Below are 25148 nucleotides of genomic sequence, written 5' to 3'. Positions count from 1 at the left end.
AAGGCAACGCCTCCGGCGCGGCCGCCGGCACGGATCATATTAGAGTGTTTTAGCTGAGCGCTTGCTGTCCGCTCCGCTCAGGCCTGCATATGCTAGCAAATGCCTCAAAACCGCTTAGCGGGAATGCTATTGCGCTTGCGCACACTGCTTATACCGGCAGCGGAATGAAACGCGCGCATTTCTCGCTCCACTAGAAAGCCGACTCAGCCGCGAAACAGGTTTTCTTCATGCTTTGCAGCGGCAGGGATCGCTCGCGTCTGCAAGACCTTGTCAAATGCGAAATCTACGCAGTTTGCAGTATCTCAAAGCGTGAAATCTGAACGGAGCGCGTGCTGCTAAAGCGGTCTATGCTCAACTGTCGTTCGCGGCGATTTGGACCAATGACCTCTTGTTCGACTAGGGCTTCCGAGCGCACGTCCTGCTGCGTATGCTCTTTCCGTGCGCAGCCACGCTTCTGGGCACGCAGTCGCTCGTTGCGTTCTTCCGGAACGGCACGCGGCTGGGCCACTGAGTCGTAAGGGCAACTGATAAGAGCGCTAGACGATGTCCGTCATGGAACCTAAAGACCGCTTGTCGACACTGTTAGGGGGGAGGCGAGCGCTGAAACGGTGCACAGGTACTGCGCCATGAAACTGGGAGAGCGGGCACACACACGTTTCGCACTATCATCTGCACGCGTCAGCTCCCGGACCGAGCAAACGGATAGTTCGAGAAGGGGGGAGAGAGTCTAGTCTGTTACGTGATTGCCGCAGCGGCGCGCCGCCGGTTGGTGTGGCCGCCCTGCCGCTGCTGCGTTTTGCCGCCGGCGGCGCGCCGCGCGCGTTTTGCCGCTAGTGTGTACGTGCCATTAGAGTGTTTTAGCTGAGCGCTTGCTGTCCGCTCCGCTCAGGCCGGCATATGCTAGCAAATATCACAAAACCGCTTAGCGGGAATGCTATGTAAAAATGTCGTCTTCTCAATGTAAAAAGTAGCGTCACGCTTTGAAGAATGCCGCCTCCTCCTCACACGCCCTGTCCGAGGCCGACGCCGCGTCGGTATTGGCCTAATGGCATCACGTGGGCCGTCGTGCCGCCGCGCGCTGGCTGCGTTTGTTTACGATCACGCTCCATCGCCATTTGCGCCTGATAAGCGTCTACTGACTGGCGAGGAGCGCACGTTGGTACCGTTGCTCTTCCGTGTTGTTTCAGTTTGAGAATGCGTTGAACTAAGTTTTGTGGCAAGTGCGACGTCGCTTCACGGCATTTTCCATAACCATGACTTGCTGCGCCTTCGGATGCCCAAATACTTGCAGCAAAGGCAAGAGACTCTTCTCGATACCGTCTGGTAAGCGAGACGGGTTAAGAAGAAAGGCATGGATTCATCGAATCGGCAGGAAGAACTTCATACCAACACCCTCCACACGACTATGCGAGGTAAGTTGCGAGTACGTATACTACTTTGGTGTATTTGGACGTGTATTCGGCGCGCTTAATCGTTTTGTACGCCTACAGGCTTGCATTCGCGGGCACGCGAGCCTTCACGCATGCTTAGAAGATTGGCAAGCACGCATGTTGACTGCTTTGTAGCTTGTAACGCCCTATCGAACCTTCAGAGCAGCGATTGTCTGTGGCCTCTGCCAGCCTTTTTACGTCATAGCTGATACGCGCGGCGAATTCCGATGGATGGAAGGCGCGGATTATTTAGGTTACCGAGGGCTTGCTGGAGGCCAATATGTTGACATTCGATCATAAATTTGGTATTTACACCAATTCGCAACAAGATCTTGCGACACGCGCTTGACAAATGTTACGTACCTAATTGTAGCGCACCCGATACATTCGGAGTCGTCGTGGTACGGCGTTGGCGCTCGTTTGGGTACTTAAAGAAATAATTTTCATAAGAGGAAGAAAAAAAAACCTGTCGTCACTGAATTTGTATAACCCTCCTTACAAAAATTCTTTGCTGCACACGAAGTTACTCGATGCTAGAAAGCAAACTCTCAAAGTCCACCGCCTTGCTAAGCGTGCATTCACTCTGCGAAAGGTCGTCTACTACGCTCAAGCATTGTAGGCGGCGCCATGATCGAGGAGGGAGCGCGAAAGAGAGAAACGAGGAGGGAAGGCGGAGGAGGGGAGTGTGGCTACTTTTTATGTAGAGGGGTTTTAGGACTACGCCGGTTTGCAGCTCTTAGCGCTATATAAACGATAACGTATCATGGAGACAACCGAGGCTTATCTACACGTAGAGGCTCCTTGTTGACTACTGGCTCCTGCAGACCTGCTTGATAGTGCGTGGTAAGTGTCACACGTGGTATTCTTCGGTCTTACTACTTATTTTTGTGCTATTTAATTCACACTTCTTGCGGTGGAAAAGACGCGAAAGCATGTACATTAAAAATGACCAAGGCAGGAAAGAACGTCTTTCTTTTTCGTCAGGGGGCGCCAGTCCTTTGTCCGGGCAATACGTAAGGTACCATGCGCGGCACATCGCAACTCTATAGGTGATATAGCCGAAAAGGCCCCGTGGAAGACCAAGGACGTCCTTTCCTCTCTGGTCGTTTCTTTACATGTCCTCGCGTGTTTTTCACAAAGAATATTTCGGTCTCAGGCGCTATTCCTTCTTAGCATGCGTTTGACCATGCGTTTAACTCTAATCCGCTGTGTAAAATATAGCGTAACAAGGCAGGTAGACCCAATAATGCTGGTTCTACTGGAATAGCACTAACACGTTAGTCTTAAGGCGTGGCTACAATACGGCGTTTCTGTATCGCCAGGCAGCGGCCGGCCAGGTCTGATTCGTCGCTTCGGCTACACGTCACCGAAAATTGCCCTTCCGATGCTAATGCCCTTTCGTGCTTTTCGCGCTTGGTCAGTCGTCAGAGCGACGGTCCGCACACGTTATCAGCCGGCCGTGAGGGGTGGATGACAAGACTAGTATAGAATAAAGCATAACGCATCGCTACAAAATACCAGCCCTGTATAGACCGGTGCGTTGAATGTTACCCGCATCAGCGCGATTATCAGCTGTTGCCGCAGCGCATGCGCACAAGTACCCGGTGAATAAACACTTTGGCGAAGGCGCAAACTCGACGCACGCTCTTCAGTGCACGTGAACTGTAGGCCAGCATGCTGTCGGCCAACCAAGCTGGCGCGCGATGCACTCTGGTATAGGGGCTCAGGCTTGAGATAAAACATGGATCTATTCCCGAGCCGTCCGCATCAAATTACGCACGCCGAACCCACCGGTTATCTACCATAAGCAATACAAAACCTGCCCAGCTCCATTTTTATGTTAATCCCAACAAGAATATCGGAATATCGGCCCTCCCCGCTTTCTGTCTGATCCACACCACTCTCTTCCGGTCTCTTAACGTTACTCCTAAGATTTTTCCTTCCATCGCTCTTTGCGCGGTCCTTAACTTTTTCTTGAGCTTCTTTGTTAACCTCCAAGTTGCTGCCCCATATGGTAGCCCCGGTAGAATGCAGCGGTTGCGCACTTTTCAATGACAATGGTAAGCTCCCAGTCAAGATTTGGCAATGCATGCCGTACGCACTCCAACCCAATTTTATTCTTCTTTAATTTTCCTTCTCATGATCAGGGTCCCCGGCGAGTAATTTGACCTAGATAAATGTACTCCTGCACATATTCTAATGGCTGATCGGCGATCATGAATTCTTGTTTCCTTGCCAGGCTATTGAACATTACCTTTGTTTTCTGCGCATTAATGTCTGCGTAAATGTGCGTTAGCTATACCCTGTTTACGCTGCTCCCAAAATGCCCTAGAGACGCACATGGCGCTCGATTCGCCCTATACGCCTGTGGATTTACAGAGACACGCGTTCCCAGTGCCACTAAGTATCTGCCACTAGGGATGTTTACATATAAAGGGTGTCCCAGCTAAAGGTAGCCAACATTTTAAAAACGACGGAGTGTGCCAGGAAGCTTGAACCAACTCAGTGTGTTGAGAATCACGTGTCCATGTCTGCTGTGTTTGTTTTTCGTTTCGCAACGTCAATTATTTGTATAAAGTAACTGCCTAACTTTTTTAAATATTGGATTCACCAAGAAAGTGCCAATACGAAAGTTTAGATCACATTTAAAAATGGCTGACTGAAGTGCTTGCAACTAAGTACCACTGATGGAGCTTCTTGTAATTGCCTTTAATAAAAGCCCACAAAATACAACAGCAACCGCGTGATAGCGCCACTATTTCAGCGCCCCCAGGCGACCGATCAGTAAAGGACATTGTTCGCGGGCCTTTTTTTGAGACTACTCACTCGCGTGCCCTGTCGCGATCGGGCGTACAGAGCGAGCGGCGGTGATGAAGGTGTGTCGCGCTTCGACGTGACGTGGCACAAACATATCATTCTCTCAACTTGTGGAATTAAGCACGAACGCACAAGGCAAGAAAAAGAAAAAAAGAAGCTCGGGCTTGAATAAATGTTGACCGCAGAACTGTTTAGTCGGGAAGGAAAATGCAATTGTCATGTTCTTCTATTCGTTCGCGATCATATCTCACTAGCGATAGTTGATACCGTGTACCTTGCGGCCACCGAAACGCCACGCCCATCCCAGAAACGCTGTACAGATACGTGGATTTCGTTTCTTGATCGGTCGTCTGGGAGCGCTGAAATAGTAGAGCTATCATGCGCTTGTTTTTGTTTCGCGGGCTTTCTTTAAAGGGGGGGGGGGGGGGGGGCAATTAAAAGAAGCTCCATGAATGGTACTTAGTTGCAAACACTTCAGTCGGCCATTTTTAAATTTGATCTACAACTTTCGTATTGGCACTTTCTTGGTGAAGCCAATATTTAAAAAGTTAGGCAATACTAAGTTTACACTCACTGACTTTGCAAAACGGAAAAAAACACCGCAGACTAGGACACGCGATCCTCCACACCACTGAGTTGGTTTGAGCCTCCTAGCACACTCCGTCGTTTTTAAAACATTGGCTACTTTTAACTGAGACACCCTGTATATATATGCTTGAGAGACGCAAATCCTGGTGTAGGCAGATCCACCGACCGCGGTGGCCGCATTTCGATGGGGGTAAAATGCAGCAACACCCGTGTACCGTTCATTGGGTGCACGTTAAGGAACTCCCGGTGATCAAACTTAAACCAGAGTCCTTCATTACGACGCGCCTCATAATCATATTGTGGTTTTGGCCCTTAAAAACCTGGAATTTCATTTTATTTCGCATTACGTGGTTGTAAATTAGGTTAAGTTTTGTTAATTCTTTATTATACAGAAAAAAGATAAAGATTGATAAAGGAACCCGGTACTTGCTTTGAAATACGACAATGAAATTGTAGTCATTTTTGCATTTCCATCTCAATATAATTATCAAACACATTTTTTCTCTATTTTGTTTATCTCTTACTTCCTTCTGATTTATTGCTTGCAGTATTCTTATTCGGCCGTAAACTGCTTCTCTGATAAATTTGGCCATCTTTCTCTGTGTGAGCAAACGCAGACAAATCGCAATAACGAAAGAAACTATCCATCTTGAAGCATGCCTGCTTTTTATTTTTATTTTCAACTTGAGATATCCACGTTATCGTTTGTACGAAGGACACTTCTAGGACGCTGTTGGGCCAAATGTTCTTCCTAGCTGTCCCGCAATGCCTTGTCCGAAATGAATAGACGTCGGCTGAATTTGATTGAAAACAAGCAGTATACCGGTGCCTGGGGAAATAAATATATGAAAGGTATTATGTGGCGCCTGGAGCACTGTTGGTGGTCCCTTTACATCTACACTCCTAACCTGATAACGTCCTGTTGACGATTTGCGATCAGTGCGACCACATTTGTCAGAGGTGTTATGGAAACGGTGACCTACTTCCAGAAGCGCCTATAGAGAAAAACAGTCATTTTTTTTCCTCGGTTGCCACGAAAGATATGTACAGATATCACGTTGCATTTACGTCCCCTCAGGCCACTCGGAATTAAAGATGATGATTACTAGGGGCCAATGTGATACTTTTGCAGAGTGAGCGACGACCGCTCAATGTCATGCGGCTGGAAGCTATTTCAAGGATTTAAGTAGCATGGAAATAGCTGACTATATCATGGTACATGAAATGCAAAACATGAACCAATTTGTAAATAGTTTTGCCTACTTGCCTAAGTACAGATGCATGTTGATTCAAAAAAATTGAAAACGAACGTATACGACAGTTATGTTGCTTAAAAATAGTACTCGTTTTCAACTAGCTACCAGGCATCGCTTGTGGGAGGAAACGGTAGACATGGCCCGATTTACTTAGCTACACCTCAAACAGTCCATTTTTTAAATGCATTTTTTTTCATCAGCAGTTCCAGCTTTATAAATTGTAACTTACCAGTGGTGGTATCAAGAATGTTTGCTGGTGACTTTCATATATGAGAGTCTACTTAAAACACGCGGAGAAAGACGTTTTGCATTCCCGTAAAGATCGACAGTGGTGCCGTTAGTAGGTGCATGCACTGTGCAAAGCCACCGCTTTTTATGAAAAACAAAAAACGGATGAAGGTAGGCAAACATTGATGAACATTTTGTCTTAGGAGTAGCGAATTTCTTTTCCACATTTGCGACATGCTCACACACACACAAAAAAAAAATCACAGGACAGATTAGCCGAGGCAAAGCGTATATAAAAGGCCTGACCGAAAACGCTCGTGCGGTACTTTCGCCACTTGGGTTGCACAAGTGATGATAACATTGCGTCACAGTAACACGCAGCACGCTCCTAAAAGCCGTTAATGGATTGTAGCCGCATCTGGGTCGGCGAACTGAGCACTGAGTTTCACTCGCAACACGATTATGTCTACAGGCAAGCCCGGAGCTCAGATTGATCGCCTAATCAATATGCGCCTCTGCAAACACCCAGCAGCCGTATTTTTTCTTTTTTTTTTCCTTCTTCGAAAGGCACGAAAGTCTATTTGCACTCGTCATTGAAAAGGAGAATGAAAGTTCCCACAGAAAATCAAAGCCCACAGGATCATAAAACAAAATGATGAATGGTGATATTGCCATATTACGTCAATGTGTTGCGCCAGTTCTGTCAGAACTCCTGTTGCAAGCTCTGTGGCTGTTACTGAGTGTTTAAAGAAAAGCTAAAAGAGAAAAAAAATATTCGAGCTGTATAATGCTGTTTATAAAGTCTATAAAGAGGGTTAGTAGGCCAGAAAAGACGAAAAACCAAAGACCGGGGGTGACGTCATTTTAAGGTTGTTGCGCCAGTTCGCCGTGGCGTCATGGATTTCGGTGGTGTCTGTTCGAGCTTAGTTAATTCTTTATAATTAAAGATTCACTACACTGTATTATAACTCAACCAAAGATTAAACTTAGCAAGTTTTAAAGAGTTTTCCCCCTGAACCACAACGACCCAAACACAAACAAAAATGCTTTGGGTCTGTGACGTCACAATGACATACCGGCGCTGGGGTCTCAACGCGAAACTTAAAAATTAAATTTTCGCTTTCTTTTTCTCTTCTAATTACAAACCTAGCGTTGTGAAACTAACGAAAATACATTTTTGGAGGAATACTTCATTAGTCAGAACTGATATAGTGATTTTCGATTTCCATTTAGTGATTTACTGTGGGAAGCTAAAGGGAAACGCTAAAGGCTCATTTACACTAGGCCAACACGACAACAATTTTGGTCTGCCTACTGTTGGCGACAGCAGTTTACAGGACGGAAAACGCTGTGGCCAACGGCTAAAAGAAGGAAAACACTGTACCCAACAGTCGGCAGACCAAAATCGGTGTAGTGTCGGCGTAGTGTGAATGAGCCTTAAATGGGCTAAGCGCTCCAGTAGCTTTATCCGATTAAGTGTTGTCATCAATCCACCTGTCATCAATCATCAATCAACCTGACTCATAATTCAATCAACAACACCAATGTAATTTCGACCAGTGGCCGAGCTCTCTACGAAGCGCTCGTATGCGGAAGCTTTACCTCGGGGCCAGCTCCTATTTTCCTGTTCCTGTAAAACGCATAAATGTTTTATAAGACCAGCACTGATCAATTTGAATGAAGTATTGCAGTTCTGTAAATTTCATCTGTTGGAGCACCAGAACAGAGAAATTTCATAAAAGAATTTAAATATTGTGTCAAAATGTTACAATGTTTACAAGGGTTCGGCAATAGTTCTGCTCACAAATTTTTGCTTTATTTTAAAGCGGTGAATAATAGATCAATTTTGACCACTTTAGATTTATTATTCGGTGGAACTTACAAAGTTAGGATATCGCTTTTTATTGCTGAGTTGGAGTTGTGAACTTGAGACAGGGTTTTTAAATTCTTTTTATGTCAGATTCCATCACAGTGCCCGTTCCAGTACCCGTCACAATGCCCGTAGCAACTCTGCCATTGCTCCGCAACTCCAGTCTGAACTTATTGGGAAGCCAACTTTAGAATCTTGTTTAAAATGGCTCATTCACGCATTATTTCGCAAACACTTACGACTGCTGTTTGTAACACGTATATTTGGTCGGTTATACTTTCTTAATGGCGAAAATTTATCATGACATTTGGAGTTGCCAGTGAAAGTCAGTATGCTGGTTAAATAATTGTTACCAGAAATGGCCCCGAAGCTGTGCGTTCTTCGAGTATAGAACTTCTTGTTGGCCTACTTGGGTTCCTCTTGGAAGCAATGGCAGACAGGAAGACCGCACATAATACTAGGCGACATTTCCTCCAATATATTTATTCTTCAATGAACCTCTTTCATCCACATAGCATCATTAGGGTTTGTAAGTAACTATATAGCTAATAACTGTTGCAGCCAGCCCTGCATGCGCAATGCACTCTTTCCGCAAAGACAGTTTTGGAATCTCTAATGTCATGTACGAAGTAAATTATTAGATTGATATGCCAGATGCCGGTGCATCTGGCATATCAACCCGGAGAAGTTACTTTGCTCCCGTGTAGTTTCCTCTGGCGCGCTTGGGTTGCTACGGCGCAAAGACGCGGTGAATTCTTGCCTCGCGAACCTTCCATGGGAAGTGGCGCGAGGACTGGTGACCGCCTTGATTCGACGTCGCCCCGCGCGCTTGCCGAGATTGCTTCGGAAAGCGTGAGGGCGCACTATGGAGGGCGCAGCTTTCTGTTGTTAGAAGGGTAAGGTGCGTTTCTGGGCAAAGCGAAGAAATGGCTTGACGTCTGAAAACAGCGTTCTTTCTTCTTTCTCTCTTTCTTCTTCTTTTTTTTTCTTTTCTGCTTTGGTGTTCACTTGCCTCTCGTAAATATGCACTGCAGACCACTCGCTTCCTAGCGCCTATATGCCAGCAGCAGAAGACTTTCACTTCCTGCGATTTACTTTCTTTCCTCACTTGCTTGACTTTTCTCAGTCTTCTTCCGCCCCTCCATCACGGGCTTTCTTGTTCTGCTTTATATCAAAGCGCCGAAATTTTATTTATTAGCACGGAAAAAATCCAAGCATAGGCATAAATATATAAGCTGTGTAGTGTCTGACTGTTTTTTTTTTTCTTTCCCCGGCATTTGTTTACAGAACCTTCTTCTCCGCGTTGCTATCACATTTTTTGAATTGTTCATCGTGAATGGCGCGTCTTGTTGTTGCACTTTAGGATAAATAAATGCAGAGCGAAGGGAGCTCTGGTGCAGACGTCCGGGTCAGTGTGATATTAGAATGGGTGAGGGCGCGGTAGCCCGCCTCTCCCCTGAAATACTTACGCTGTAGGGCTCCGTCCCTCTCACTTTATATCTCGCTTTCTCTCTTAGCAGCCCCAGTCCTTTAGTTCCAGTTTACGTCACACAGTGCGCACACTCCACCACTCGTTATATTTTTAGAGAGAAAGGGGGGGGGGGGGCGTGTATGTTTGTTTCACAGTAAAGCCAGGCAGAGCTAAAGGCTGTTAAGCCTGCCGTAGCTTCCCCCGGAGCACAGAAAAACTGACCATCAATATAGCCAATGGCAGTCAGTGGGGATAAATTTATATTAAGAAACCACGACAAGAAAGAAGTACATCGCATATGACGCAACCAGCACATGTTTGCGATCAGACTGCGGTGAGGTTGTTCAAACCCAACAACACTTCTTGCGTTGGTTCAGTGGAAAGCGTTCCTTCATTCATTGTTTCTAGTTTTGCTGGTTTACTAAAAGTCGGAGGCGCGGAGACTTTTCGCGTGGGATGTTCGGGTCATTTTAATCCTTTTATCTCTCCCAGGAGGTCTTATATGTTCAGTTGTAGTGCCCCTGGCTGATCCGCTATCGACTGAGCCGCGACACTAAGGCACTTTCCACGCGTACTCGGTCATTGTCCCTAAGAAAAGCTGCACAGAAGGTAGCATCAGTAGGAGTCACCACAAACGATATGAGTTACATTTAAGCTCGGTGTGGCTACGATTCTCGGTGATTTTGTATGGAATGCTGGTGATGCTGAAAGTCACTTTCTTCACGAAATGCTTTCCACGCATAGAATATAATATTGACAGCATGAGTATTAAAACAACTTGAAATACTTTTTGGGGGCGTGATTCAGAAGAATGAGCGAAACTGCGGAGCTCGATATTTACTAATTTTAAGACGCCAATAGATACAAACGTAAAAAAAAACGCGGGAATCGACTGTTTCCTGTTCAAGTGCAGAATTGATTACTTATGGTGGTTAACTTCATCATATATGCTTATTCAAGGAAGATGATGGACAAGAGAAAAACGGGGAAAGAGCAAAATTCAGGCGCCAGGTCCTACGAGGCGCTTGCGGTTGAATTGGTGTTCCAGATCCACCGCCATGAACGCGATTGGCGCTAGCTAACACTCCCAGTGCAGTACAGCTCCCAGTGCCCAATGTGCTGGGCTGTCTTCTTCACTGCAAAAAGAGAGCGAAAACAAACACAAATGTTCTCCATGTGTTCCAGGTAGCCTAACTATAGTTAGCCTGATTATACTTTCGATTCCTACGTTTCGGATGGGGGAAAAGGTACCATAAACTTCTACGGGTTCTAATCACTGCACATTGCCAGCTGTTCTCAAATAGATGAAATGAGCCTTGCATCCTATGAACAGACATATATTAGACTGTTGCGCACTAAGATCTGGATATACTTGCTCGCGAGAAACTCTATAGATTGGTGTAAGTCGTGCCGATACACAGCGCGGACGAAGAGAGATGAGATTTAAGCACAGTTATTTCGAAATACTGCCAAAGCACTCGGTAAAATTAAGATGATATTCTCGTCTTCCTTCATTTCGTGTGTCCTTATTGCTTTGTGAAGAGACAACTACTAGATTTTTTTTAAATTAATCTAGGCTGTATCCTACACGCGCTCGTAACATATTCTGATAAAGTGACAAGAAACCCAATACAGTGCCAAACTTGACGCTGCCAGATAACATAGATTTAGCACATAGAGAGGATATAGAGCATTACCATCGCATTCGCAAGAGCCTTGCTGCCAAATATTATTGCTGTCCATCTTGCAAACGCAGCGCCGCGTGCCTGCCAGATTCGTGTGAGGCGCAGTGCAGTTCACAACCATTCACGACAGACTCATACCGCGTAATAGATTGCCTCCGAACTAGCTCCGTCTGATATAAGACACCACGCGCTGCAATGTATAGGTAGATTTTAGTACTAGTTAGGCTCACGAACGAATACTGGGTGGATCCTTGTGACAATTTTGCATCAAAATTAAGTAATTTATTACTGCACTTAACACTGCACAGCTGAATAAGCTCATCCGACATCACGCTTCATTGTATCCCTGCTCAACTGATATATTATGGTGGTTGCATAATAAGCGCAATGACGATTAAACAATCTGCATCACTGCGAGGCAGATAGTCTAACGACAGCTGCCACCCGCGAACGTAGTCCTCTTTTCTTCAATGAAAGTCATCTTTCTTCAGTAACTAGATCGTTCATTGTTCTCCCGGCAGTGTCAACTTAATCATAGTCACACTGGATTCCGTGGCGCATAGAAACGGGCGCGCTATTTATCCTCGAAACTCCAAATTAAAACTTCTCTCCGCGCCTCCGCTTGCCACCGGAAAATAAAGTCACGGGAAAGCTGATAAAACAAAACCGCAACAAAGAAAACATTCGAACGACAGCTACAGGGCACAGAAGCCCCAGATAGAGAAAGAAAAACGCAGGGAAGCGTTATAGGATGGGCGAAGGAAGGGATTCGACGAAGGAGGCGTTGGGGAGATGTGCGCATAATAATCACATTATTAGGAGTTTAACCCTCGCACGCACCCACTCGCATGCACACGGTATACACACGCACGACCGAGTGTGTACACATTATGACGCACGTTCGCCCCTTTCCCTTGCTCCTTTTCTGCTGCTCATTTTCGTAATTATTTATCTCCTCGGTGCCTCCACCCCGCTCCCCTTTTGCCCTCGTTGCGTTCATCCCGTTCTAGCTCTCCCATTGTGCTCCCTTCGCTCAGCCCGCCCTTCTCATTCCGTGGGAGCGCAGTGCGTCTGTGCGTCTCTGCGAAGCAGCCAAGTGTGCCGGGAAGGGCATACACGGAGGTCGGAAGAAAGAGGCCTAATCTTAAGTATGCAAATCAGCTGAGTGAAAATGAATCCCTCCGCTTCCATAGCAGAGCCGGTCACGCGTTGCCTCTGCACGAGGCCTCGTCTTTGGGTGATACGCCCCAAGGCAGCACTTCCGGGGCTACACCGCTCTCCCTCTTCGTCTACTTACACCGCCTCCGCAGACGCTCATTTCGTGTGGGAGTTGCAGGAATCTCTACCGGAAGACAAAGAACCCAACCGCTCCTCCTGCAGCTACACCCCAGAGGAACCCTATACGCAACAGCCAGTAACAGTATGGTCAGTGAAATTGCGGGGCGGAGCTTTCCGGGTGTGCGTAATAATGGCGTACGCGTCGTGCTCCATGTTGCTTTGTCCTACGACGCCCAACCACTGAACGAGCGTTTCTAGCGGCCCGACAGATCTCAGTGCGGGGTTACGTGTATAACACACACTTCCCAGCACGCCCCACGTGTTGCGAATGGGCTCGATAAAGATTGTTTTTTTCCAATAATGTGCGGTCTTAGATCGTTAACGGGGAACTGAGTCTGGCCGGCAGCGTTCATATTCCTGTTTCTTCTGATATTAGCAAGAAATTTCTCAAATTTGCAGTTCTAGTTTTAAGAGCCTTGTACAACAGAAATAAGATTGCTCCACGTCCAGGGAATGGAGAACTACTTTGTGTGCATATCTTGCCTCTAGATGAATAAGAAAGCAGCGAACACGTGTTTGTTTACAATTTCTTAGCATGTAAAACACAAATTATGGTAGAAAAAGAGCCGATAACAACTATCGGAGAAAGATTGCGTCTCTCTCGTCTTGTCGAATGCCATTACCCCTTTCACTCTCGTAAGTGAACTATTCTCCCCAAGGTATTGTTATGTAACTTTTTCAATATCTGTCTACTAACTCTTTTTCTTCCTTCATATATAGTTTGTTTTCTCTTGTTCATTGGGCAGTTATACTCAGGTGAAAAGGGTAGCCAGGCTGTTCTTTCCTGCCGTGCTTTCGCCTTACCTCTAACCCTAAGCGGATAAGGGGGGCGGACGGGGCAAGTTTTTTGTTTGTCTTTAAAGAACAAAGCATTTCCCTCTTGTATCAGTGCCGACCCCAACCTTGTATTAAAGACTCATAGCGTTCCCCACGGCATAAGGTCTTCTCGCAGGCTGCGTACCGGGAAGTGACGGCTGCTCATTGTTTCAGTCACTGCTCTAACATTGGTGGCAGTAGGATGACGTTACCATGAATGATGCAGAATTCCAAGCAACAGCGTTGAACTGCATGTGCTATGAATTGTTTTGCCTTCTGAAGAAACTTAGGTGAGTTTATACAGTGCTGCAACAGCACCGTTCCAGCTTCTGCTCACTGCAGCTGTGTGCAAGTAATGGACGAGTTTTTGTCCGGGCGCGACTTCATTCCCTTCTTTCTGGGGTTTTACATGCCAAAACCAGTTCTGATTATGAGGCACGCCCATTGGAGGGCTCCGGAATAATTTGGCCACCTGAGGTTCTTTACCGTGTACTACAACGCAAGCGCACGGGCATTTTTGCATTTCGCCTCCATCGAAATGCAGCCGCCGCGGCCGGGATTCGATCCCGCGACCTCAAGCTCAGCAGCGCAACGCCTTAGCTGACTGAGCCACCCCGGCGGGTGACTTCATTCCCAGCTATCACTTTCCTAGCAGTACAGGCGTCGAGAATTGGCTGAAAAATTGGGCTCTTGAGGTACAACTTGAGCTACCGGGCACAATTCAAACGCAGCCAAGGTGAAAATTTTTTCTAATACAAAAATAATTAACTGAATCAACGGCCAAATAGAGAGAAGTGCGAGTCCATTTATTCTATTTAGGTCACTTTTGTCAAATGGCCCGAAAAATTTCAGGAAATAAAAAGCGCCCTTTATGCTAGTAATTAAAATAGGACATTTTCAAAGCACTTGCGGAATTTATACTACCGTGAGAAAAACAGAAGCCTAAGGCCATAGGGATGAAACGTGTACAGCGATATATTTTTCACTTACTTTTATGCTACGCAGCTCGTGTTCAGAGCTGCGTACCAGCAGTTCCTTAAACGATGGAGGACTATTCTTCTTTTGGAAGTATGTAAAAACAAGAAAAAATTTAAGGACAAGGCATCTGATGAACTGCAGGATGGTTTCTTTTCTTTGTGTACTTTTTCTTGTGTCCCTTGCTTTAGTGATATCTTTTCATCATCGTTCCACATCATCACGCACAGCAGTTAACACCTCTATAGTTTATTTCTTTATATGCATATAATAGTAAACAACTGAAAGATTAGGGGAAGTACCATGAAAGAGGACAAGAAAGAGGACTGCAAGGTCATATACATGAGTGTGCTTGAGTGTTGGGGAGGATATGAGACCGAAAGAATTTACCATATCATTAATATTTTGTACCCGAGCTCCTTCCATTCCCCGAGATTTACACTAAGGTCCCTGCCCACTTAATCACTTAAATGAGTGATGTTCGTGGGCCAGATACAGATTACATAAATTAACGTCTTACCACTTGACGCGCCCTACGTCCGAAATTATCAACGGTGGCGCTTGAAGAGTAAACCTCAGACTAATTTATGGGACGACGTCGACGTTGAGCCGTCACTCTTGTCTCCTTAGAAACACTGTGTCGTGCGTGGGTCCCGTGAAACTCAGATATTAAAAATGGCTTGATGCTGGTGCTTTTCATGCAGCAAGGGCCGTGACGGCTTTTCAAAGCAAGTACAACACCTTCCAATTGCGGAGCTGTGCGATGTAAATTAATAAGGTAAGGCGACATCGCCTAGACGCCGGAGTCCTGATACAACGTGGAGCATGTGATGCAGCGTGGATTTAGGAACCATTTTGTAAGGTTTGGCGAACTTTAATCCGGCCTGCATTCTCAGTTCATGTAGAGTGCTTACATGAAGAGCTCGTGTGCGCGCTCTTTGCGAGTCTTTCCCATATGTTTGACTCGTACGTCGTCTCCTTCGACGGCAGAGTTGCCAGCTCCTGCAGAAAGTGGCTTTCTGTCCCATAACACGGGCTCCATGTCATGCGCTGACGCTCGACCTCCTTCACACTCGCAGCGGTTCCTCGGGGATCATTCAGAGCGCTAAAATACCTGCAACGAAAAAGTACCACAAAGCGGCCGGCTTTAAGAAAGGTCTTGTTGCGTGCGCTAAAGATATTTTCCCACCTTCGTCACTATAAAGGGGGCACTGCCGAAACTTACTCACGTGCGCGCATTTTCAGGAAAAAAGAAAAGGAAAAGCCTCATTTTTGTCTCTGCTTCCTTTCTAAGCTTTTAAACGTCAGTTCGTACCTTTGGAATATTTTCGATCACTGAATCACCTTCAGAAAGAATGGTGCCTAATTTTGGGTGTGCTACAACCAGACTTGCACATAACGAATTACGAGCAATTATTTACTTATAATTACTTTTTTTCAGTAATCAGCTCATCAACATCATCAGCCTATATTTATGTCCACTGCAGGACGAAGGCCTCTCCCGGCGATCTCCAATTACCCCTGTCTTGCGCTAGCTGATTCCAACTTGCGCCAATTAGATGTAACCAATTACTTTATTGACGACACAAGGACGAAGCTTTGGGAATCTGTAGAACGCCTGAGATCGTGCCACGCAGCAGCCTCGCGAATACGCATGTGCAGGCAAGCAAACCTGGGAGTTTAGTATTTGTTAACTCGTCTGAAAGCTCCACTATATGTTGGCCGGCGAATTGAACTGGTACTGGTATGTCTCGATAGCGACGGCCACTTAGGACGGTAATGCCAGGAAATCACATACGGATGATTTTTTTTTCAGCTTTTGATTGGCCAAACCGGGAGCGCCGTCTCCAAGTCCCAGCAACAATTAAGCCCTACGCTTCATACAGGACACAGAGGCTGAGTAACGATAATTTGTCTGCAAGATGTCTTGTCGTGGCATATATCGCCCTAGCTCCCAGCGCTAACATCGAGCGAGTTTGCAGTGTCGCTGCAGATGTATTCACAACAAAAGCTAGGGAAGATGAGCGGCAAACTTTTCCAAAGGATATTGTTAGTGAAGCTAAGCAATAAGTAGAGGGCTGCAGTGAGCGCACAAAAAGTGCCAGGCCAGCTCGAACATCCTGTTTACTGTATCTGTGCAATGTTAATGAAAGTTCGGAGGAAAGTAGCGGTGAAGTAAGCGATTACTTCTGAGTAATTCCTCAATTATTTTCGTGGGGTAGTAATTGGTAACTGTAATGTATTACGTTTTTGAATGAAGTTATTGTAATTGCTATCGGTTACTTTTTTTGTAACGTGTATACGTTTGGCTACAACCCTGCTTCTTTCTTATGCAAGCATGTATCTAGGCTCACTCTTCCATCACAAAAAGAAATTAAAATACGCGTATATATGAAATAAATTGTACAGATGATTACTTTAACAGCTGTTCGCTCACCTGAAGCATTCCAACGCCGTTCATAACAGTTTACAATTCCAACAGTAGAGGGCGAGCCTATATCATCATCATCACCGTCATCATCATCACCGTCATCATCATCATAAGGATCATCATCATCATCAGCCTATATTTATGTCCACTGCAGTACGAAGGCCTCTCCCTGCGATCTCCAATCATTTCTGTCTTGCGCTAGCTGATTCCAACTTGCGCCTGCAAATTTCTAACCTCATCACCTCAACTAGTTTTCTGCCGTCCTCGACTGCGCTTCCCTTCTCTTGGTATCCATTCTGTGACTCTAATGGTCCACCGGTTATCCATCCCATGGCCTGCCCAGCTCCATTTTTCTCTCTTAATGTCAACTAGAATATCGGCTATCCTCGTTTCTCTCTGATCCACACCGAGGCCTAGCATTTTTCGTTCCATCCCTCTTTGTGCGGTCCTTAACTTGTTCTCGAGATTCTTTGTTAACCTCCAAGTTTCTGCCCCATATGTTAGCACCGGTAGAATGCAATAATTGTACACTTTGTTTTTTTCAATAACAGTGGTAAGCGCCCATTCCGGAGGGCGAGCCCATATAGGAAAATATAAATGTTTGTTTTTGCTTTCTCCAGATAGAGATTCATTCTTAATCTTTCGTCATATTCTCTTCCAGCCTAACTTATAATTTTGTCTACAAGGCAGCTCTCTACTCCTACGCGACCGGTGTAGTAAAACCAGCTCGTGTCGAAGCCTGGATTCGTGCGGAATGAATAAAATTGATGCTTCAAAACGTGCGTCCTGTAATGTTTTGTGTACATTACGCTCAGAAGTATAGGACTTCAATGGCTACTCACTGTCTAATCGTGCTGATTTCTTGATTACCTTGATTTTCTTCCTTTAACTTTCTTCATTTCACCTGCTTTTAGAACTTGGCCCTATACCTAATGTTAGCCACATGAACAATTCACGCCCGATTTCGGCTGCTTTTCGGAGCCTTGTTCGTATTTACACCACTTGCGACATTTCTCTAGTTTGCTCTCCAGCACCAAAACACTTTCGGCTTATGTAGCTTACTATAGCGGCTTGCTTATCTTTCATCTCGTGTTGAAGTCAATGTGATTGTCGCGACAAGAGAGTTGAAGAGCTCAAGAGGAGAACACCGGTCTCGTATCGCATTCTGTTACACACAAATGATGAAGATTTAAGGTCAGACTTCAAACTTCACGTTCGGACTCTCCAATGGGAGAGGTAAGCCTGTTAATTGAGAAAAGAGGCAAAGAATGGATCAGCAAAGGCCGCGACACACGATAAAATAGTGAAGGGCAATGAAACTCGCAATAACCATGGTGGCCAGCGGAAGTGGATCTCGATCGCATCCTTAAATCCCAGCAGAGACGAACACTCAGAAACCATGGGAGCAACCTTGCATCACACAAGTCGCCCAGTCTCGCTAATTGCTAGGTGTCTCAGCTTCCGTAATTGCTGTTAGATAGTTAAGCTTTACTTTCTTCTTTTTTTTTTCAACGTTACAACGGCCACACGCTTCATATACCGCCTTTTCTCTAAGTTTATTTCATATTTCCTCCCCCTTTTAATTATCGCTGCATGCTGTGTCCTTTATCGCGCTAATAATTACCACAAAGCAGCGAGGGCGCGTATGTCAAGCGATAGACCACGGGGGCGCTATAGGTAATTCTAAGAGCTCCAGGAAACCTTATCGAACGCATCTAAATGAATGTTCTTTGAAATAAGTCATTCTCTATGCTGTCCACTCCCAGCGGTGACTGTCCCGGGCCTGGCCTTAACACCAGGCCTTCTCGGTACGAGTTTGACATTGCCTACACCTCACCAACGCCCACAACTCCGCTTCCTCCAATGCTGGAGGCTTGTGCCTAAACTTCGTAAACAGTCATTTCGCGCTTCAAATGAGCGAATACCTACCAGAAGCCCAAATGCCAACACTGCCGCCCACAGTTAATGCTTCTTTGCACGCGTGACCTTTCCAGCAGATGGTCAGCTCGCGTCATGGGAGTAGTAAGGATGACTCTTAATGGTCGGCGACTGCAAACCCGTCTCGCAATATCGTGCACAGCACAAAAATATAACAACAATTCCTCGTTGTTTGTTGGCTCCTAAAACGCTGTACGAATCATGTAGCAGGCGATCGTGCATTGGGACTCCGCTCATAGCTTTAGCCCACACAAGTCAATGAAGATCCATTGTCGTGTCCATAAGTAAAGCAAACAATGAGCATAGCGCACTATTTTTGGATCCCTTGACGACTAAATTTTGGTGCCCTGTGTAATTAGCTACCGTTTATCAAAAAGGCCAAACGGCTGCATACAGTGTGTTACCAGATGTGAGGCCTGCTTCTCGGAAAATTGTTAGTATTCACCAACGCGTCTTATTTTGGAAGTCATTAGTCTTCTTCTAGCACTGTTGGAATATTGTCATTGCCCTTACTTCGCTGCCGGCGTAATCGCGCAGACCTTCTGTTTCTTTTTCAAGCTCCTTCACGGTATCCTCACGTGCCCCGAACTCCTCAGTTGTGTCATGTTTCACATTCCGTGCAAGATCACCAGAGAACATCGACCTTTCCAAGTTCCTGCCACTCATCACCAACACTGAACCGTCCATGACTACAGAGTCTTATAACGCTTATTTCCATGATCTTGATATTTGTCATAACTCGCTGTCACTGTTCTTTTCCGAGCTTTGCGTTGATGTGTCATACTTTCCCATATTGTTCAAGTGCCCTTCTCCTCCTTTGTCTTTTGTATGCATCATGTGCCTTGTTGTATGTACACTTTTCTTTTCACCATTGTTATTGTTCTTCATTGTATTTTTTATGTATGCGTGCTCCACCGCTTAGACCTCATGGTTGTTCCTGGAAACGGTAATTTATTTATTTATTTATTTATTTATTTATTTATTTATTTATTTATTTATTTATTTATTTATTTATTTATTTATTTATTTATTTATTATGAGAGAGTCCATGGCACGATACATTGCCCACAGGTTTTTATTCATGTGCAATTTTCCGTGCCGCAAAATTATACCAGACAACATTCCGCATTTCCTTCCCGGCCCCACTGCATTAAAATAATAATTAGGCAATCAATGTATAAATGTGTTAAAGTTGAAATAATTATTATATTATAATAAAATAAATGCCTTCGAGGTGACGCAGGTATTCTGTAAATAAATAAATAAATAAATAAATAAATAAATAAATAAATAAATAAAAATAAATAAATGAAATGCTGTCCTATGGCTCGACTCCAAAAACATGCAATAAGTGTTCTGCCTCTATTGGCATATTTCAAGTTTATTTCCTGTGTATTGTATAACTATATATATATATATATATATATATATATATATATATATATAAGTCATTATATATAATAATATAATATAATATCAATAATATATATATATATATAATATCAATAATAATCTGATTATATATATATATATATATATATATATATAATCAGATTATGTGCTTACCTTCCTTTTACGCCCCCTTCCTTATTTGCTGTTTCTCTTTGTTTCTTTATCTGTACACTTCTCTCACGTATTACTTTTTAAGTGCACCAGTAAAAAGGTTCCGTAGTTGTTCCTGGGCACTGTAGTTAACATTTGATTGATTGATTGATTGATTATCATTATTATTAATATTTTATTATGTGGTGTGAAAACGTATATAAACTTGAAATATAGAAAATGGAAAGCAGCTACATACTTCCACATAAATTTAAAATGATACAAGAGGCCATATGTTTGATAACAGCTGTTTTAAAGTTTCGCAACGTACTATCGACCAAGAAAGCTTACGGACCAATGGATCTGACAAAAAGCTGAATATCTCCGTAACCTCAAAACGCAGCCTGGTATTCCCATTTTCAGCCTCTACTGGTATATGCGAAAAACATTGTGACGTACTGTTTTACTGGCTACTTTTAAAGGCTGCTCGGATATTTACCTTTTTCTGAGATGCCGTAGTCCGTTAACTTTTTTTTGGTTGATAGTACACAGCAGTGTAAAGCCGGACATCCAAATAAGTTCTAAAAATTGTTTGACGTTGACGGAGCAGTGTTCTCTGGTATTCATTCACGGGGGCCGATGACCTCATACTCAAGATTCAACGCATCATTGTGTTGGGAGAAACTTATCGAACCACATGCGATAAAATACAAAGGAAATACGCATAATGAAGGTGCGAAGAAATTATATATATATGTATATATATATATATTCCATTGCTTGAGGCTGGTTCCACTGAAGGCTGCTGCTCATAATGTTTATGCATGATCGATAAGCGGTTCGTAAAAGCATAAAACTGCTTTTGTGCTCGGTCGCCAGCATGGGTCAGTTAAAAATAAAAAACGGAGATTAAAATGTTCATCGCTTACTTCCCCTTAGATGCGTTCGCTGCCGTATTAGAACAAAATTTCGCTCTTCGCCGGCGGCGGCATCCGAAAGAAACGCCATCAAATTCTTTTCTTGTAGACCATAAAAATTCCAACACAGCTCAATCGAGCACAAAAGTCCTATTCTTAACCTTGATGAGTGAGAGGTAGGCAAGATTGCTGTTTTGAACGGAGGGAAGCGAAGGCATAAAATTTAGCACTTGAAGATACCCGCGAAGATCAAAATGGGAAAGAAAACTGCGGAAGAACAGATGCTGTCCAGTTATGAGCCACAGCTTACCAAAATTACTTAAATCAAAGGCACACGTGATTACTGCATTGTCCCAGCTGTAGACAAGATAGCCAAAGTTGGAGGCTAAGAAAAAGGATCTGACTAATAATACGTGTCACAAATATTTTCATATTGGTTGTATATGCACGTTAAAGGGACGCGGTAGTTTTCTGTGGAAGTCCGAACGACATATGCCTGGGGGAGGGCGGGATTATTCTGTGAATTTCCATTTTGTGTACATATCCATTTCGTCGTCTGTGGAAGTTTTGATTAGCTGGGCTGGCGCGGCACACGCCATAAGGAGACAGGCGCCCCCAGCCAATCAGCACTTAAATAACAGATGAAATGGGTATGTCCACTAGGTGGACACTTGCAGAATACTTCCTCCCCACCTCCCTGGTTAGTTTTGTCGTGGTTGAAGTTAAGACATGTCGACCCTACGCGCTCGAAGATGTTATAGGCATGCCTAGAATGTTTTTTTTTATTTAATGAGGATGACAATAAGGTCTTGTATACCTAAAAAAGGCCATTTCATGAATCTGCTTAGTTTTAATAGTATTAATATTGACCATCATGAACACGACACCAAGAGATAGAGAAGCAGGCGAGCCATTGTCTTCTAAAATATACACCACAACCTCCCGCTTGAAGGGGAGAGATGAAAAATTAAAAAAATAAAAATAAAACAGAAGCTGAAGAGGAAGGCTGAACCACGACAAATCACACCACACGCATAGCAGGGCCACTACAGACGAGAGTCTAGTGCCATTTCCGAGTAGAGTTTAAAAAAATTCTTTAGTACAGCTTTCTTAGCCTCATATCGACTTGCAGTATGCATTGTGAGCATTCGGCTACACGAAAGCTTAGCCGGTAGAATGTCAGGACTTCCTGCACTTCATTGTGTTACTTTCACACCATATTTCGTTCACTGTCGGCCGATCCCGGTGATATCGGGGATGGAGCGCCACTCGGACCACTAGATCACTGACGAAGAGCGAATATGAATATCATTGCAATACAATCTTAGAAAAAAAGAATGGCGTAGTAAAACACAGTATTGGGTGGCAGATGCGAAATTTATCAGCTATTACTGTTTTTTATACTACCTCCAAAATTAAGATTTAGTAAGGGCTGTTATTGTTAAGACGACTTAACAATAGCACCTCTTACCAAGTGACACTTCTTAAGTGATGTCTTTGTCTTACCCTTTGTTCATTATTCTGTGTCGCGCATTCGATGGATCGAAATGATATTCGAAGTGGTTATGAAACAAATTTAACGAAAATATGTGACAAGCCTAAAAACCTGCGCTCTTAATTGATTATCACCCATACGGTGTGGTTCAGGCTTCAACCCGCGTCGTAAACCTTGGTGCTCGCTATGACTTCCTCACCATATTTTAGCATTAAGAAAATGTCGCCACACTATACACTAGCCAATTCGCAGCCGTGGGAGCAGGCCAAGGAACAAAGATGTTCAATTTTCTGTCCTCGCAAACGCTATATCAATGGTAATGTTAACAGCTTCGTTCGTGACCGACCAATCGATGGCAACCAGTTGCGAGATGACTTACGTCGTGCACCAATGAAATTGTTTTGCCTCTCCGGGTACCCCAGTGCTTGATATCGAATGTGGTTGTTCAGAAAAGTACTGATTGTATGTTGCGTATGTGTTTCGTACTCTTCGGCCGTCCCAGCATAGTTTTCGCCAAGCGCAGACAACGATATTTGTTTACTCATCACCGCTGCGACATAAAGGAATTATAAAAGCACTCCCGTGCAATGCTTAAATTATTGACATTTTACGGTAGCGGCGTCCACCATATTGCGGCGGGATGCGACACATTGAATGAACGGTGGGTCGTAGCAGCTGAGTTTTTGTCCCACTTATTCCACCGTGGAACCCTGTTGCTTGCAGGTGATAGCGTCAGGCATCGCAAAGTATAGATACAAAGCCAGTAGGTAGCCTTTCGCTCGCACATATTTTGACGTGCATGTATCTGTGGAAGCTTCGTTCTAGAGTGCAGTTAAGTTTCGTTTAAGTTGGCTGATGCGTTCTATTGGCAGAATTTTGTAAATCATCGCGTAAAGAGGCTTTGCAAAGGACGTTCGACACAAATATCTGATGTGTAATTCGAAAAACCTAATATTCACCCGAGATGTAGTTATTTGCAGGCATTAATGGGAAAAGTTGATCGTATAACTGGAGCGATCATGTGAACGATACTAGTGACTTATAGGTGGACAGAGAAGAAAAACTAGTTCTTTTTGGGGCTTATTTTGACAATTTTTGTACTAGAATGCATGTTCAGAAAAGCAGCATGCATTCAAAATTCCGTGCCTCTCCAGCCTTAATGGGAATTGAAAATGAGGGCATTGCTAAAAAAAAGGAAACAAATGAACAACTCGGAAAGTACAAAAATATTACATTTCAAAAATTAATAGCATCGGCGTCGATTTGTGCTCGCATTCAGGAAAAAATATTGCTTAACTGAAGCTGTATGAATAACAGCAGGAATGCATTTTTTCTCGTCGCGAAGGAGCAGGGGCAAACTGCTTCAAATCGACCGTGACGCGAGCGCTGCTCAGTACGATGATGAATTCGCAGACAGCGTTTTTTTTTTTTTTCTCCGCAAAAGGGCATTCGTACCGACCAAACTTTCAATGCGATCTAATGTAAAAAACCAGACAGTGAATCAATAAAGCGAATGGCAAGGCGTCGAAAAAAATAACCGTGGGTTTACCCTCCAGATGAAAGGTTGGAGAGACATGCCCGTTCATGTCAGCCGTACTACAGTTCAACAAGCGACAACAAAATACACCGCCCGTCCAGTGCTTATCACCAGTGCGCACCTTTTCAAAGAACAGCGACGGGTTCGTGCACCCACATCTAGAAGCACTCGTGTCTTGCCTACACGCGTTACTGACCCTTTTGAAGAGTTGGGATTTATACAATGAAATAAGGTCTCTTGGGCTAAATAAAACTGCTTTTATGTACAAGAATATGAATGTGCAGGACTGTCTCATCCTGATGCTTTCAGGTGTGAGGTTAGAAGTCACTCCCTTTAATAATATTCAGTGGGTAACTTCGAGTGACTCATGGCTTGTCTATTTCAGATTCATGCACATTTCGCATGCGCACTTGACCAACATCACCTAGATAGCACAAGGCCTACACACTCCGATCTATCACGTCATCCTACCTGCCCCGACTGCCATAGAATCTAATGGGGATGGTCCCGCGTAAGCAACATTGATTTTGACGTCACCGCTTTCGTCACGCCAGCCTTGCCAATGGAAATTTCGGGCCAGGTAGCATGACTTCATAGATCGGAGTGCCTAGGCCTTGTGCTATCTAGGTGGTGTTCACTTGGCGCTACCAAAGACGCAGACGGCTTAGTACGTATCCTATTATGAAGGTATATTTCTAAATATCATCGCATATGTGGGAACACACATAGGCGCTGCGCACTCACGTCACCGAAGTCATCATATTGTTGTAGAGCCGGCTACGCATTACCTCGATTCGCTTATCTCCAGCAGCAG

At 44.5% G+C, this 25148-nt stretch overlaps 1 protein-coding gene across 2 annotated transcripts in view; it reads left to right on the top strand.

The window, feature by feature from the left end:
- Positions 1 to 1130: 1130 nt before the first annotated feature.
- Positions 1131 to 25148, top strand: part of LOC125946410 (uncharacterized) — a 94523-nt gene continuing 70505 nt past the window's right edge. Inside the window, exon 1 of one of the 2 annotated variants that reach the window (XM_049669532.1) lies at positions 1131 to 1412. In XM_049669532.1, coding sequence (XP_049525489.1) covers positions 1254 to 1412 — 159 coding nt within the window. In that variant the 5' untranslated portion in view covers positions 1131 to 1253. Of the gene's footprint in view, positions 1413 to 2150; positions 2274 to 25148 lie in introns of those variants that run through there. The other variant, XR_007467567.1, reaches the window with a different exon arrangement.

Source organism: Dermacentor silvarum, chromosome 6, assembly GCF_013339745.2.
Source record: "Dermacentor silvarum isolate Dsil-2018 chromosome 6, BIME_Dsil_1.4, whole genome shotgun sequence".
Lineage (NCBI taxonomy): Eukaryota > Metazoa > Arthropoda > Arachnida > Ixodida > Ixodidae > Dermacentor > Dermacentor silvarum.
Note: the sequence above shows the minus strand (reverse complement) of the source record. Positions and strands in the feature narration are given on the sequence as shown.